Source organism: Ranitomeya imitator, chromosome 7 (assembly GCF_032444005.1).
Source record: "Ranitomeya imitator isolate aRanImi1 chromosome 7, aRanImi1.pri, whole genome shotgun sequence".
NCBI classification, from domain to species: Eukaryota; Metazoa; Chordata; class Amphibia; order Anura; family Dendrobatidae; genus Ranitomeya; species Ranitomeya imitator.
This window is the reverse complement of record NC_091288.1, coordinates 211047691-211064150: the sequence shown is the minus strand read 5'-3', so window position 1 is coordinate 211064150 and position 16460 is coordinate 211047691. Positions and strand designations below refer to the sequence as shown.

The 16460-nt window shown below is 45.4% G+C and overlaps 1 protein-coding gene across 4 annotated transcripts in view; it reads right to left on the bottom strand.

The window, feature by feature from the left end:
* PEMT (phosphatidylethanolamine N-methyltransferase) overlaps positions 1 to 16460 on the bottom strand; it is a 91751-nt gene that overhangs the window by 36228 nt on the left and 39063 nt on the right. For all 4 annotated transcript variants that reach the window (XM_069734694.1, XM_069734695.1, XM_069734693.1 and 1 more), the window contains exon 4: positions 14918 to 15063. In XM_069734694.1, coding sequence (XP_069590795.1) covers positions 14918 to 15063 — 146 coding nt within the window. The remainder of the gene's footprint in view (positions 1 to 14917; positions 15064 to 16460) is intronic.

Sequence of the window (16460 nt, the reverse complement as noted above, 5' to 3'; positions counted from 1 at the left end):
GTGTTCAGAACAATAAAAAACATAATTATCAATGTAAATCACAACTAATATCCGACAGAGGTCTGGAGTTGGAATGATGCTCAAAATCAAAGTGGAAAATCAAATTACAGGCTGATCCAACTTCAATGGAAATGCCTCATGACAAGGAAATGATGCTCAGTAGTGTGTGTGGCCTCCACGTGTCTATGATGTCCCTACAACGCCTGGGCATGCTCCTGATGAGGTGGTGGATGGTCTCCTGAGGGATCTCCTCCCAGACCTGGACTAAAGCATCCGCCAACTCCTGGACAGTCTGTGGTGCAACGTGACGTTAGTGGATGGAGCGAGACATGATGACCCAGATGTGCTCAATCGGATTCAGGTCTGGGGAACGGGCGGGCCAGTCCATAGCTTCAATGCCTTCATCTTGCAGGAACTGCTGACCCAGTCCAGCCACATGAGGTCTGGCATTGTCCTGCATTAGGAGGAACCCAGGGCTAACCGCACCAGCATATTGTCTCACAAGGGGTCTGGGGATCTCATCTCGGTACCTAATGGCAGTCAGGCTACCTCTGTTGAGCACATGGGGGGCTGTGCGGCCCTCCAAAGAAATGCCACCCCACACCATTACTGACCCTCTGCCAAACTGGTCATGCTGAAGGTTGTTGCAGGCAGCAGATCGCTCTCCACGGCGTCTCGAGACCCTGTCACGTCTGTCACATGTGCTCAGTGTGAACCTGCTTTCATCTGTGAAGAGCACAGGGGGCCAGTGGCGAATTTGCCAATCCTGGTGTTCTGTGGCAAATGCCAAGCGTCCTGCATGGTGTTGGGCTGTGAGCACAATCCCCATCTGTGAACGTCGGGCACTCAGACCATCCTCATGGAGTCGGTTTCTAACTGTTTGTGCAGACACATGCACATTTGCGGCCTGCTGGAGGTCATTTTGCAGGGCTCTGGCAGTGCTCCTCCTTGCACAAAGGTGGAGGTAGCGGTCCTGCTGCTGGGTTGTTGCCCTCCTACGGCCCCCTCCACGTCTCCTGGTTGCGCCTCCAGCCTCTGGCCACTATGCTGACAGATACAGCAAACCTTCTTGCCACAGCTCGCATTGATGTGCCATCCTGGATGAGCTGCACTACCTGAGCCACTTGTGTGGGTTGTAGAGTCCGTCTCAAGCTACCACGAGTGTGAAAGCACAACCAACATTCAAAAGCGACCAAAACATCAGCCAGAAAGCATTGGTACTGAGATGTGGTCTGTGGTCCCCACCTACAGAACCACTCCTTTATTGAGGGGGTCTTTATAATTGCCAATAATTTCCATCTGTTGTCCATTCCATTTGCACAACAGCATGTGAAATTGATTGTCAATCAGTGTTGCTTCCTAAGTGGACAGTTTGATTTACTTGGAGTTAGATTCTGTTATTTAAGTGTTCCCTTTAGTTTTTGAGCAGTGTACATACATTAAATACCCAACACTCCCTATGCTGATGAAAAATGGCCCTCTGGTTCTGAGTGGGAGTAATTGTTCCTGGCCCGCAGCTCTGTGTAGTAAGGTGAGAAGTATCGGGGTCTGCATTATACATTTTCTCTAGTTTCTTCATGTCTAGTGGTAGAGCGTGCATAGACAATGAAGCCTAAAGATGCCCAGGTGTCTTCTGCCGGCGAGGTGCAATAGCTTAGACGAGCAGGAGGTGATCACGGTCGCGCAGTGCAGGTGGCGGCTCCGCTATAGAGAATTTAATTAAGCTGAATAATAACCGCTTCATTCTGAAACGCTGTAATATGGAAACATTGAGTATAGGAGATGGAAGGACATTACTGCTATAGAATGGGTCAAACATGGCGGCACTTTCTGGACCCGGTCGTCTCAGCCGGCAGCTGTTCACACTGGCCTTGGCAGTTCGGAGGTGCTGGTCAGTCCTTTTGATATTTACACATAATTTATTACTTTTATAAGAACGTAGGGAGAATAACAAAGGACGCTCAGAGACAATGAACAGGATGCGGGCGGCGCTGAGTGGCACAGTGACCTTTTTCTCAGGGCGTCACGCCAGGTTAACCTACATTACAGACTTTCATTATTTTATTTTTACGCTTTTTCAAAGACTGGGGACACAAACAGTGATTCAGCTTCCTTATATAAGGGGCCAACACTGAGCCCTTATATAAAGGGGGCCGAGCTGCGCACATCCACCATTGTCACCTTAGAAGAGATGTGTCGTATCGATTAGCTGAGAGATTAGTAGGAACTCGTTTGCTGAGAACGTCGCCCTTTTCTAAGATGTTTCTTAAGAAACAAATCTGTTTTAGGTTCAGCTATTGGGATTTTTGGGTGAATATTGTGTCCTGCGGTTCACCCCCCACCCTCCCATTGACAACCATTAGATGGGAACATCATGACCTTCATGTCAAGCACATTGTGTTGCTGCAGCCTTACCTATACATCGGCTATGGAAACTACAGTCGTGGCCCCCGTAATTAGGGGCTGCATATGAAGTATTACATGTATTTTTACCCTTGGGGGTCTTCTAGATCATTCCTGCGCTGACCTACAAAGTGCGCAAAATGGGGCATGACGTAGCCAGGCCGATAATGGGCGCTTTTCATTCTCCTACAGAAGTGGATGTCTTCCCGACCATGACCCAGAATGCGCACTCTAAGCCGGTGACTCACAATCCATTGTTTACCTGGCCGGTGAAGACAAGCGGCATCTGGGGAGAAGAGAATGAAAGCTGATCATCCATTGGGTGTCCCACTGACCGAAATACAGGGAAAGCTGGATGATTCGTTAAGTAGTAGCCATACTGTCTTTAACGGCTTTATCGAGACCTTCTCAATATGGCATCTCATTAGGGTCCCGTCTTCGGCCTCCTTCACATGTCCGTTTTTTAAGGGCCGCAAACATGAACAAACACATACCCATCGTAGTCAATGGCCGTGTGCACAGGTCAGGTTTTTCACACAGACCGTGTGTCCGTGTGAACAACCCGAAGACATGTCGTTTTTTGTTTTTTTTTAATCACCAGCATGGACAAAATGCCTGCCACGGATGACATTGTACCAGTGCCTGGGAAAAAGTGATACAGCTCGCGCTATTCCCATTTCCCAAGCGCCGTCTGATGAAGGCAGTTCTCATCATGAGATAAGCGCAACCAGGAGACAATAATGGGAGTTGTATCCAGCACCTCCTGTGTAACAAAGAATTAAATTAAAAAAAACAGCGTTGGCTTCCCCACAATATTCATAACCAGCAGAGGGAAAGCCGACAGCTGGGGGCTGATGTTAATAATCTGGGAAAAGGAGCAATATTCCAAAATTTTGCTCCCAGGCTATTAACTGCTCACAGCTGTTGTCTTAGCCTTTACTGGTGAATTTATGGGAGAAACCCCCCCCCCAAAAAAAAAAAAAAAAAGCAGGGTCCCCCTATCATTTCAAACCAGCAAAGGCTAAACAGACAGCTATGGATTGATATTAATAACCTGGCAAGGGGTCATGGATATTGCCCCCAAACTACGAACATCAGCGCCCTTTCCCCCCCAGAAATGGCGCATCCATTTGATGCGCCAAATCTGGCACTCTAAACTTACTATGGGTTAGTAATGGGGGCGTCTTATAGACGCCTCTCCTATTACTAACCCCTGGGCTTGATGTCAGCTGACAATACAAAGCTGACGACCCCACAATTATTACCCCACTTGCCCCAGCCACAGGGCAAGTGGGAAGAGCAAGGCTAAGCCCCAGATTTGGAGCATTTTATGAATGCGCCATTTCAGAGGTGGCTCAGGGCTGACGTTGATAGCCTGGGGAGGGGGGAAATATCTATGACCCCTTCCCAGGCTATCAACCCACAGCTGTCTGTTTAGCCTTTGCTCGCTTGAATTTAAATAGGGGACCCTACATCATTTTTTGGGGGGGGAGGTGTCACCCGTAAATTCACCAGTAAAGTCTAAGCAAACAGCTGTAAGCTGTTACAAAAAGCCTGTGAACCTTTTCGAATATTGCTCTTTTTCCCAGATTATTCACCTCAGCACCCAGCCGTGTGCTTTCCCTCAGCTGGTTATGAAAATTGTGAGGGAGCCCACGTCATTTTTTAATTCTTTATTTTACACAGGAGGTACACAGGGGGTGCTGAATACAGTACAACGCTGAATACAACACCCGATCGTTGTCGCCTGGTCACACTCATCTCAGGGAGACCAGGCAACAATGATCAGGGCAGCTTACAGCTCCCGGCGCCTGGGAACAGAGCAAACTGTACTGCTTTTCCCAGGCGCTGGTGCGTGTCACACGGACAGCAAATGGATACACAGATGTCACATACGTACATACGGATGGGCACACTGATACGGATCTCACCAGTACTGGTTTTCCTGTACAGGAATCACCAGGACGTGTGAAGCAGGCCTTATAGGGGTTTAGAAGAGTGTGGGTCCATAGATTACACAAATTTATAAATTTTAATGGGGATGGTGTAATACCCATTATTGCCTGTGATGGCGCTGCAGAGAAACTGACACAGATCACAGCAACTGATCGTTGGGATCACCAGCATTGGGATGCTTTGTAATCAGCCTATCACAAAGGACTATTAAAATGGCATTGTCCAAAGTGAAAAAAAAACCTTAAAAGCGGTTGTCCAGCTATACAAAAAAAAGCTTTGATAAAAGTTATGCAAGTCGTCTTCCAACTTGTGTCAAACACAGGAAAGAGTTTCCCCAAGTCACCATATGATTGAAGCTGTGCCTCAAGGGGGCTGGCTGACCACTTATTTCAATAGCTAAGCTAGCCCCCTTTTCTGTATATACATCAGTTGATATATTGGGTAATTAGCCAGCCCCCTTCGCACACAGCTCTGGCCACTTGCTCACACGGTAAACTCTGCCCCATATGGGCCATAAACCAGAAGATGAGCGGCCGCGACGCGGAACTGGAGCTTGTACTTGAACAATGGGGCATCTCTGAGACTTTAACTAGATTAGGAATAGGTAAAACAGAGGTCCTCGGTGTTGGATCCTTATTGTATAGAGGTCATCAATGTCTTAAACCTAGAAAACCCCTTCAAATAAGGTCTCCCTTGCAGCACTATTTGCCCACCGACAACCTATCATGGTACGATACATTTCTGAATACTATATACCTATATTAGATATACGCTGCCTGTTAAGTGCTGCCCCGGCTATATGAGGTCAAGTCATTACAAAGAAAAACAAGGTAATTACATATAACGATACAAGGAACCGAGCCGGACTGGCCTGGTGCGTGCCGGATACAGGATTATAACTCGGCCCCTGGCGGCTATTATTTCACTCCGGATTAAACCAACTCTTAGGCCGCCTATGAAAAGCAAAACACACAGCACATGGGCAGGGGAAAAAAAAAAATGGTAAACGGCGCCGGTTATACCTCAGGGGACTGCCAGCCAGCGGCTCGGTGTCAGGGCACTGCCATTTTTGCAGAACTGCATAATGTGTAATGCTACGACAACTTGATTTGTATAACATGGCTTTGTATGGTTGTCACCACCACTAGATGATACACTGTAATTGTCGTAGTGGTCAATATGTAACATTAGAAGCCATGTGCAGAAGCGTGTATGGCAGTACAAGAGGTCCTCTGTGGCTCTATCAAGTGCGATGTGTCCCTTACGATGTACATTTAGGGCACGGGGAAAGGTTTTGCCTTCATGGGATAAACCCCTAAGCCTTTTCCCTGAATCTTCAACGTCCTGGTAACAAAGCACTTCCATATTCAAGGACAGTTCTGATATGTCCTGGAAGAGCAGCACTTCCGTAGCCGAGGAAGTATCCAATACATACAGGTAGAGAAGCACTTCCAAAGCAGAGAACGTATTCAATGTGTCCAGGAAGAGAAGCACTTCCAAAGCAGAGAACGTATCCAATGTGTCCAGGAAGAGAAGTACTTCCAAAGCAGAGAACGTATCCAATGTGTCCAGGAAGAGAAGTACTTCTGTAGCCAAGGAATTATCTGATACATTCCGATAGAAAAGAACTTTCATAGCCAAGAACGTGTATCCAGGACATCCTGGTAGAGAAGTACTTCTAAAGCAGAAAAGGTATCTGATGTCCTGGTAGATAGAGAATCACTTCCATAGCCGAGAATGTATCAGATACATCCAGAGATGGTATGTCACTCTCCATAAGGAGAAACGATACCCCTTAGACCCCAGTCCAGAGCCTCTCACCTAGCCAAATCAGTTCTCAGGCTTCGCACTGACGAGGGCCAACAGCCCGAAACACCGTGTCTGCGAATTGAGATATTGATTTGGCTTTTATCCCAAGTCATATTGCACGACTCGTTAAAGGGTTGATTGTGACTTGTAGGATCGCTACTTCCAACAGGTGGCGCTATAGAGTTTAAGTCCCCTTTTTCTCAGAAGAAAGAGGCAATTTGCATATCCGATACGTCCTGGTAGAGAAGCACTTCCGTAGCCGAGGACGTATCAGATATATCCTGGTAGGGAAGCACTTGTGTAACTGAGAACCGATCCGATAGATCCTGGGAGAGAAGCACTTCTGCAGCCGTGACTGTATCCACTACATCCTGAAACAGAAGCACGTGGGTAGCTTACGACATATACGTTAAGGCAAGTTGACAGCTGGAGTTGTAGTCTGGTTTTACGTTTGCAGAACATTTCCTAGCTATGTCCCTTTAAGAAAAAATTAAAAAAATCTTAAGTTGATCCGGACACAGCCGTGCAATTAATGCACTTTGGTATATTTTGAGACATGGTAGAGGGTGTGCTTGCTCTCACCGATGTCCAGATCTGCCGGTAGATACATATTTTCGCTATATTGTATATTTTTCCACACATTCCACATCAAGCAAATATTTTCCTGTGATAAATAATTTTGATGTTTGACCCCATCCCGTCCGCCGATCGCCGGTCCTGGACAGCGTCGCTCCTACCATACTTCATTTCCTATGACCTCTGTGTATGAGCGGGATGTTCTGCGTTTGCTCCTTGTCACGGGCCAGCTTCGCTCCGCCGCTCATCATACATCCCAAGAACTACATTTTTTTTTTGTTGACTTCTACAACTTAGGAAAGTTTAAGCTTGGCCCAGGTTACAGGGACATGGGCGGACCGCCATTAGGTGGGGCTTGGGGACAGAGATGAGCTATGTTTTTGCAGACTATTACTTCCTACTTCTTAAAAGATTCTGGTTATGCTCTGCGCCTTCAAGCTGTCAACAGCCTTGTGTTACATCATTTACCGAGGAATGTATACATCAAAGTCAAATACATCCCTAATACAAAAATAAAGCCACATCCCATTACATAATAGCAAAACATAACGAAAAAGCCCCAAAAAAGACGAGAAATAAAAGAAAAGCCGCAACGGAGAGAAAAGGGAAAGTTACTGAAAGGGATAAGCGGGGGTGGTGCCCATTGTATCATTTTATCCAATCGGATTGTAACTGATTTCTCAGCAGTATGATAAGGAGACACTTGATTGGTGGCTGCGGGCAACGCCCCCGCTTATCCCTCCCAGGAGGATCGCAACGGCAGCATGAATATTTGTGTTTAAACTTTAGCAGCACAAGAAGTCCTCTGTGGCTCTATCAAGTGCGATGTGTCCCTTATGATGTACATTTAGGGCACGGGGAAAGGTTTTACCTTCATGGGATAAACCCCTAAGCCTTTTCCCTGTATCTTCAACGTCCTGGTAACAAAGCACTTCCATAGTCAAGGACAGATCTGATACGTCCTGGAAGAGCAGCACTTCCGTAGCCGAGGAAGTATCCAATACATACAGGTAGAGAAGCACTTCCAAAGCAGAGAACGTATTCAATGTGTCCAGGAAGAGAAGTACTTCCAAAGCAGAGAACGTATCCAATGTGTCCAGGAAGAGAAGTACTTCTGTAGCCAAGGAATTATCTGATACATACTGATAGAAAAGAACTTTCATAGCCAAGAACTTGAATCAAGGAAATCCTGGAAGAGAAGTACTTCTAAAGCAGAAAAGGTATCTGATGTCCTGGTAGATAGAGAATCACTTCCGTAGCCGAGAATGTATCAGATACATCCTCGCAGAGTTAAAATGGGTAACAAGGACCATAAGGATTGTGAAGCTATCCACAGACCCTAAATGCCACAGACCTATGCAATGCATTTCCGAACCAGGAAGATTAGGATGAAAAGGGCTATAGTTTTTCATTTTTGCTACACTATTTTGCTTTTTTGCACTTTTAATATGCTTTTTTTTTTTTTTTTAAATAAACTGATCACCCCATACAACGATGACTATTCGTCACTGCTACGTAAGCGAGGGAATAAGGTCATAGTAAGGAAATATATATATTTTGTTTAAATTTCCCCTCTTATACAAACAGGACCTCTATTCACAGGCCCTAATGGTGAAAAACAGGGAGGGAAAAAATAAAATAAAATAAATCTCCAGCTTCAGCTCGCTGAGAAAGGTCATTGTGCGCTTTGCAGCTCGCGCCCGGCCGATGACGCAGGGCTGCAGAGGAGACGAGCCATGGACTGTATACATAGCGGGCGTCTGTTTAGGAGAAGCTGTCAGTGTGAGCTGCCATTGTGCAGGGGGCAGAGGGCCGCTCATCCAGGGCTAATGTACAGGACACGACATGGTTACTCTGAAATGTGCCGTCTCATAACCCGACCGTGCGAATCACATTCAGCTGGAATGGAGTCAAACCAACAAGCTGCTGGGAAAGAAAAAAAAAAGTGAACCCAGTCTGCTGTTTTTGTTTTTTTTTTAAATTTATTTCCTATATTTTGAGTAAATATTTTCCGGCTGATTCCAGGTTGAAGTATTTAATAAAATCTGTACACAAGGGAAATCCGTAACTATATTAACCCTTTACAGGCAAAATTATCTAGAAAATAAACATTTTATTCATTTTTTTAGATGTTATACCAGTTGTTATAATAAATTTTACAATGATTGATGGTTTATAGCTTTTTCTTTAACTGATCTCAGCTGCAGAAGTGCCAGGATGCATCGCATATAGTAAAAGAAATTTTTGATCCCTTGCTGATTTTGTAAGTTTTGCCCACTGACAAAGACATGAACAGTCTGTAATTTTAAGGGTAGGTTAGTTTTAACATTGAGAGATAGAATATCAAAAATAAAATCCAGAAAATCACATTGTATAAATTATATACATTTATTTGCATTTTGCAGTTAAAAGTATGTATTTGATCCCTCTGGCAAACAAGACTTAATACTTGGTGGTAAAACCCTTGTTGGCAAGCCCAGCAGTCAGACGTTTTTTGTAGTTGATGATGAGGTTTGCGCACATGTCAGGAGGAATCTTGCTCCACTCCTCTTTGCAGGTCATATCTAAATCATTAAGATTTTGAGGCTGTCGCTTGGAAACTCAGAGCTTCAACTCCCTCCATACGTTTTCTATGGGATTAAGGTCTAAGGTCTGGAGACTGTCTAGGCCACTCCATGACCTTAATGTGCTTCTTTTTTGAGCCACTCCTTTGTTGCATTGGCTGTATGTTTTGGGTCATTGTCTTGCTGGAAGACCCAGCCAGGACCCATTTTTAATGTCGTGGTGGAGGGAAGGAGGTTGTCACTCAGGATTTTACGGCACATGGCTCCATCCATTCTCTCACTGATGCGGTGAAGTAGTCCTGTTCCCTTAGCAGACAAACACCCCCAAAACATAAAGTTTCCACCTCCATGCTTGACAGTGGGGATGGTGTTCTTTGGGTCATAGGCAGCATCTATGTAAGACACGTGTTTTTAATGCATGTAAAGAGTTGATTAGGAGCGTCTAACTGGTCTGTAGGGTACGAGCCAGAGCTCTTAAAGGGAACCTGTCACCCCCCCCCCCCCCCAGGCGTTAGAAACTAAAAGAGCCACCTTGTGCAGCAGTAATGCTGCATTCTGACAGTCCTGGAGGCAGGTCTTTCCCCCCCTGCTGCACACGCCACACAGCCGTCACTCAACTGTCTTCTCGGCGCCGGGCGCTGCCTCCTCAGCGCTGTTTTCAAATCATCCGGCGCCTGCGCTCTTTTGTCCTGCCTGGGGCAGGCGCAGTGAGTGCTGCCCGTTTGACCACATATACAATCTCGCAGACTGCGCCTGTGCGGCCGCCCTGCTTGTGAATCCCAGCCCCGCAATGTGAATAAATCATAAGACACTGAGGGGCTGGGATTCACAAGCAGGGCGGCCGCACAGGCACAGTCAGCGAGACTGCATATGAGGTCAGACGGGCAGCACTCACTGCGCCTGCCCCAGGCAGGACAAAAGAGCGCAGGCGCCGGATGATTTGAAAACAGCGCTGAGGAGGCAGTGCCCGGCGCCGAGAAGACAGTTGAGTGACGGCTGTGTGGCATGTGCAGCAGGGGGGGAAAGACCTGCCTCCAGGACTGAAGACAGGTATTTTGGAGAAATTACAAACGCATTATTTCGGCATTTACAGCACCAATAACTAAAAGAGCCACCTTGTCAGAATGCAGCATTACTTCTGAACAAGGTGGCTCTTTTACTTTCTAACACCTGGGGGGGTGACAGGTTCTTACTTATTTCTCACTGCAAAATGTAAATAAATTTATATAATTTACACAGTGTGATTTTCTGGATTTTATTTTTGATATTCTATCTTTCAATGTTGAAAAATAACCTACCCTTAAAATTATAGACTGTTCATGTCTTTGTCAGGGGGCAAACTTACAAAATCAGCAAAGGATCAAATACATATTTCCTTTACTGTATGTTCTCATCTCTGCCAGGATGTATCAGATACGTTCTCAGCTGCAGAAATTATTCTCTACCAGGATGTATCGGATACGTTCTCAGCTGCAGAAGTGATTCTCTACCAGGATGTATGGGATACGTTCTCAGCTGCAGAAGTGCTTCTCTGCCAGGATGTATGAGATACGTTCTCAGCTGCAGAAGTGATTCTCTACCAGGATTATATCGGATACATTCTCAGCTGCAGAAATGATTCTCTACCAGGTTGTATTGGATACGTTCACAGCTGCAGAAGTGATTCTCTACCAGGATGTATGGGATACGTTCTCAGCTGCAGAAGTGCTTCTCTGCCAGGATGTATGGGATACGTTCTCAGCTGCAGAAGTGATTCTCTACCAGGATTATATCGGATACATTCTCAGCTGCAGAAGTGCTTCTCTGCCAGGATGTATTGGATACGTTCTCAGCTGCAGAAGTGATTCTCTACCAGGATGTATGGGATACGTTCTCAGCTGCAGAAGTGATTCTCTACCAGGATTATATCGGATACATTCTCAGCTGCAGAAGTGATTCTCTACCAGGATGTATCGGATACGTTCTCAGCTGCAGAAGTGATTCTCTACCAGGATGTATGGGATACGTTCTCAGCTGCAGAAGTGCTTCTCTGCCAGGATGTATGAGATCCGTTCTCAGCTGCAGAAGTGATTCTCTACCAGGATTATATCGGATACATTCTCAGCTGCAGAAATGATTCTCTACCAGGATGTATTGGATACGTTCTCAGCTGCAGAAGTGATTCTCTACCAGGATGTATCGGATACGTTCTCAGCTGCAGAAGTGATTCTCTACCAGGATGTATGGGATACGTTCTCAGCTGCAGAAGTGCTTCTCTGCCAGGATGTATGAGATCCGTTCTCAGCTGCAGAAGTGATTCTCTACCAGGATTATATCGGATACATTCTCAGCTGCAGAAATGATTCTCTACCAGGTTGTATTGGATACGTTCACAGCTGCAGAAGTGATTCTCTACCAGGATTATATCGGATACATTCTCAGCTGCAGAAATGATTCTCTACCAGGTTGTATTGGATACGTTCACAGCTGCAGAAGTGATTCTCTACCAGGATGTATGGGATACGTTCTCAGCTGCAGAAGTGCTTCTCTGCCAGGATGTATGGGATACGTTCTCAGCTGCAGAAGTGCTTCTCTGCCAGGATGTATGGGATACGTTCTCAGCTGCAGAAATGATTCTCTACCAGGATGTATGGGATACGTTCTCAGCTGCAGAAGTGCTTCTCTGCCAGGATGTATCGGATACGTTCTCAGCTGCAGAAGTGATTCTCTACCAGGATGTATGGGATACGTTCTCAGCTGCAGAATTGCTTCTCTGCCAGGATGTATGAGATACGTTCTCAGCTGCAGAAGTGATTCTCTACCAGGATTATATCGGATACATTCTCAGCTGCAGAAATGATTCTCTACCAGGTTGTATTGGATACGTTCACAGCTGCAGAAGTGATTCTCTACCAGGATGTATGGGATACGTTCTCAGCTGCAGAAGTGCTTCTCTGCCAGGATGTATGGGATACGTTCTCAGCTGCAGAAGTGATTCTCTACCAGGATTATATCGGATACATTCTCAGCTGCAGAAGTGCTTCTCTGCCAGGATGTATTGGATACGTTCTCAGCTGCAGAAGTGATTCTCTACCAGGATGTATGGGATACGTTCTCAGCTGCAGAAGTAATTCTCTACCAGGATTATATCGGATACATTCTCAGCTGCAGAAGTGATTCTCTGCCAGGATGTATCGGATACGTTCTCAGCTGCAGAAATGATTCTCTACCAGGATGTATGGGATACGTTCTCAGCTGCAGAAGTGCTTCTCTGCCAGGATGTATGGGATACGTTCTCAGCTGCAGAAATGATTCTCTACCAGGATGTATCAGATACGTTCACAGCTGCAGAAGTGATTCTCTGCCAGGATGTATGGGATACGTTCTCAGCTGCAGAAGTGCTTCTCTGCCAGGATGTATGGGATGCAGGATACATTCTCAGCTGCAGAAATGATTCTCTACCAGGATGTATTGGATACGTTCACAGCTGCAGAAGTGATTCTCTACCAGGATGTATGGGATACGTTCTCAGCTGCAGAAGTGCTTCTCTGCCAGGATGTATGGGATGCAGGATACATTCTCAGCTGCAGAAATGATTCTCTACCAGGATGTATTGGATACGTTCACAGCTGCAGAAGTGATTCTCTACCAGGATGTATGGGATACGTTCTCAGCTGCAGAAGTGCTTCTCTGCCAGGATGTATGGGATACGTTCTCAGCTGCAGAAGTGCTTCTCTGCCAGGATGTATGGGATACGTTCTCAGCTGCAGAAGTGATTCTCTACCAGGATGTATGGTATGCAGGATACATTCTCAGCTGCAGAAATGATTCTCTACCAGGATGTATCGGATACGTTCTCAGCTGCAGAAATGATTCTCTACCAGGATGTATCGGATACGTTCTCAGCTGCAGAAATGATTCTCTACCAGGATGTATTGGATACGTTCACAGCTGCAGAAGTGCTGCTCTTCCAGGATGTATCAGATACGTTCTCAGCAGCAGAAGTGATTCTCTACCAGGATGTATGGGATACGTTCTCAGCTGCAGAAGTACTTCTCTACAAGGATGCATCGGATACGTTCTCAGCTGCAGAAGAGCTTCTCTACCAGGATGCACGGGATACGTTCTCAGCTGCAGACGTGCTGCTCTCCCAGGATGTATGGGATACGTTCTCAGCTGCAGAAGTGATTCTCTACCAGGATGTATGGGATACGTTCTCAGCTGCAGAAGTGATTCTCTACCAGGATGTATGGGATACGTTCTCAGCTGCAGAAGTGCTTCTCTGCCAGGATGTATGGGATACGTTCTCAGCTGCAGAAGTGATTCTCTATAAGGATGCATCGGATATGGCATCAAGCAACTGTGCCCCCAGGATATCTGATATATAGAAATGGGGGCTATGGAACCCACAAGAACAGACCTCTGCAGCCCAGGCTTGAATGGAGCATGGGGGGGAAAACGTGTGCTGAATTATGCAAACATTGCCGCTTTACAGCTTTTCCTTTACTGATCTCAGCTACCGAAGAGATTCTCTACCAGGATGTACCGGATACGTTCACAGCTGCAGAATTGATTCTGTACCAGGATTTATTGGATACGATCTGAGCTGCAGAATTGATTCTCTACCAGGATTTATTGGATATGTTCTGAGCTACAGAAGTGCTTCTCTACCAGGATGTATTGGATACGTTCTTGGCTGCAGAAGTGATTCTCTACCTGAATGTATCGGGTACATTCACAGCTGCAGAATTGATTCTCTACCAGGATGTATTGGATACGTTCTCAGCTGCAGAAGTGATTCTCTACCAAGATGTATCGGATACGTTCTTGGCTGCAGAAGTGATTCTCTACCAGGATGTATCAGATACGTTCACAGCTGCAGAATTGATTGTCTACCAGGATTTATCGGATATGTTCTCAGCTACAGAAGTGCTTCCCTGCTGTGAAGCATCACGTTACAGATACTTCTTACAGTTGTTATCCCATGAACAGCACTAAGCAACTGTCTCCAGGATATCTGATATATCGAAATAGGGGCTATGGGACCCCCGAGAATAGACCTCTGCAGCCCAGTCTTGAATGGCGCATGGGGGGGAAATGTATGCTGAACTTCCGCACTATTCACCAACTATGGGAATGCCAGAGAATCCCGAACACCCACCCATTAACAGTGAATTTTTTGGAGGGTGAATAACCCATAAATAAATGTATGCAGCTAAGAAGTTCAAATGGTTTGTTAAAAGCCCGTACACATGGAATCACATAGTTTGCATAGGAGCTGTAAACTCAAAACGGCCAGAGATTTTTTATAGTCCACTTTTTCCACAAGAGTTTGCAGAAGTTTACACTGACATTGAACCGACGGGCATAACTAACACACAAAGTGAGAATACCGGAGTATGAGACTTTAATATTTTCCTTCAAATAATTTCGCAAGAACCAGAATAGCTGAAATAATTCCTTTTCTGTCAGAGCCCCCAATCCACCACTTACAGAATGTGCTGTCTGGAGCCGGCAGCGATATACGTCTGCACTGACACCACATGGGGCTTCCTCCGCCGGGCAGCCGTCAATGCCAGCTACAAATCGGTCATACACAAAAGCAGATTTCAGAAATGGAGAAAAATTACCGAGATAGGTTCCAACAAATCCCAGCGCCAGGAAGCTGGTGATAACGAGAGCAAAGCCGCACGCCACCAGCGCCACTCCAAGATAATAGAATTCTGGCCTCTTCAGAAACCACGAGTGCGGCTGGCTGGAAATAGCTTCTGTGAAGCTGCAAAAATAATCAGAGACACTTGTCAGAGAACAGACGATGAGAATTCCCCCCAAACACTGACTATTACCCCAGCTAGCGGAAGGCACACAGGAAACCTGGCAGGAATTTGTGTCTATTGTTAAAGATGACGTACATGGTGGACATAAGTGTGGTGGCACCTCACAACGGCTAAAAAATTAAGAGTTAGAAGTTGTAAGCCCCACCCCTGCATAGTAAAAGCCCCGCCCCTGCATAGTAAAAGCTCCGCCCATGCCCTCCCACGAGCAGCCAGCACTCTATGTTACAGGCATTTTCCAGCAAGTACAATCTAAACTTTACTCCGAGTACGGAATGTAGAGAAAAAACAACAATCTGAGCTATTGCGTTTCCAGATAAATTACATTTTGGGTTGATCCCGAGCTCCAGGCTTCTCTCTGAACTTCCACAATAGAGAGGCCATCTAATCTTTACACGACCAGGAATTCTTACATGAATCTCAGTGTTGGACCATTTCCAGATGTCCGTCCTCCCGAGGTCAACGAGATCCTGATTTTTATCTAAAGATTGTTCATCTCTTTATCCATAAGTCAAAGTGATTTTATGACGAAAAACATCTGTTCTTAAAGTTTAATTTTTGCGCTTTTTTCCTCCCCTTCTTCCAAGAGTAACTTTTTTCACTATCGCTGTTTAAGAACTCATATTTTGCAAGACGAGTTGTGGTTCTGATAACACCATTCATTTTACCATATAACGTACTTTATTGCATTTTTTAGAGGGTGAGGCGTGTGGGATGAAGTTCCAGTGACACAAAAATAGCAATTCTGACAATATGATTTTATTTATTTTTTTATTTAATACTTTCGTAGACTGGACTTTTCCTGAAGCAGCGATACCACATGCTAATATTTTTTTTCAATTTTTTTGGAAATTCTAATTTTTATATATTTAATATCTTTAAAAAAAAAATCTTCATTTTTAAATTTATTTTATAGTATCCTTAGGGGAGTATGAAGCCATCATATGATCGCTTGTATTATATGTACTGTTGTATTAGAGTATTGGTAGAAGATGATGGGCCCTGACATAGAACTACTATGTTGAGAAAGGGTTAAGTGTTGCAGAAAATAAACATTTCAGCTTGTCTTCTAAAATAAAATGCTCACAACCTTATTAGACCCCATGTAAGTGATGACCACTGCAAAGGAAGACCGAGCCGGAGTGAGGACTCTTCCACCCGCACATTAGGAGCCGCGAGTTTCCGATCACACATAATGGTTGTGTACATTGCGGATCTGCAAAGTCGGCAAACAAAACATTAGGCCTCATGTGACCCGAGAAGCCAGGGTAATATGGACGTGGACACTGGGTAGAAAACGTTTTGGTCATCTTCCAAGTTGACAACCAATGCAGGCAGC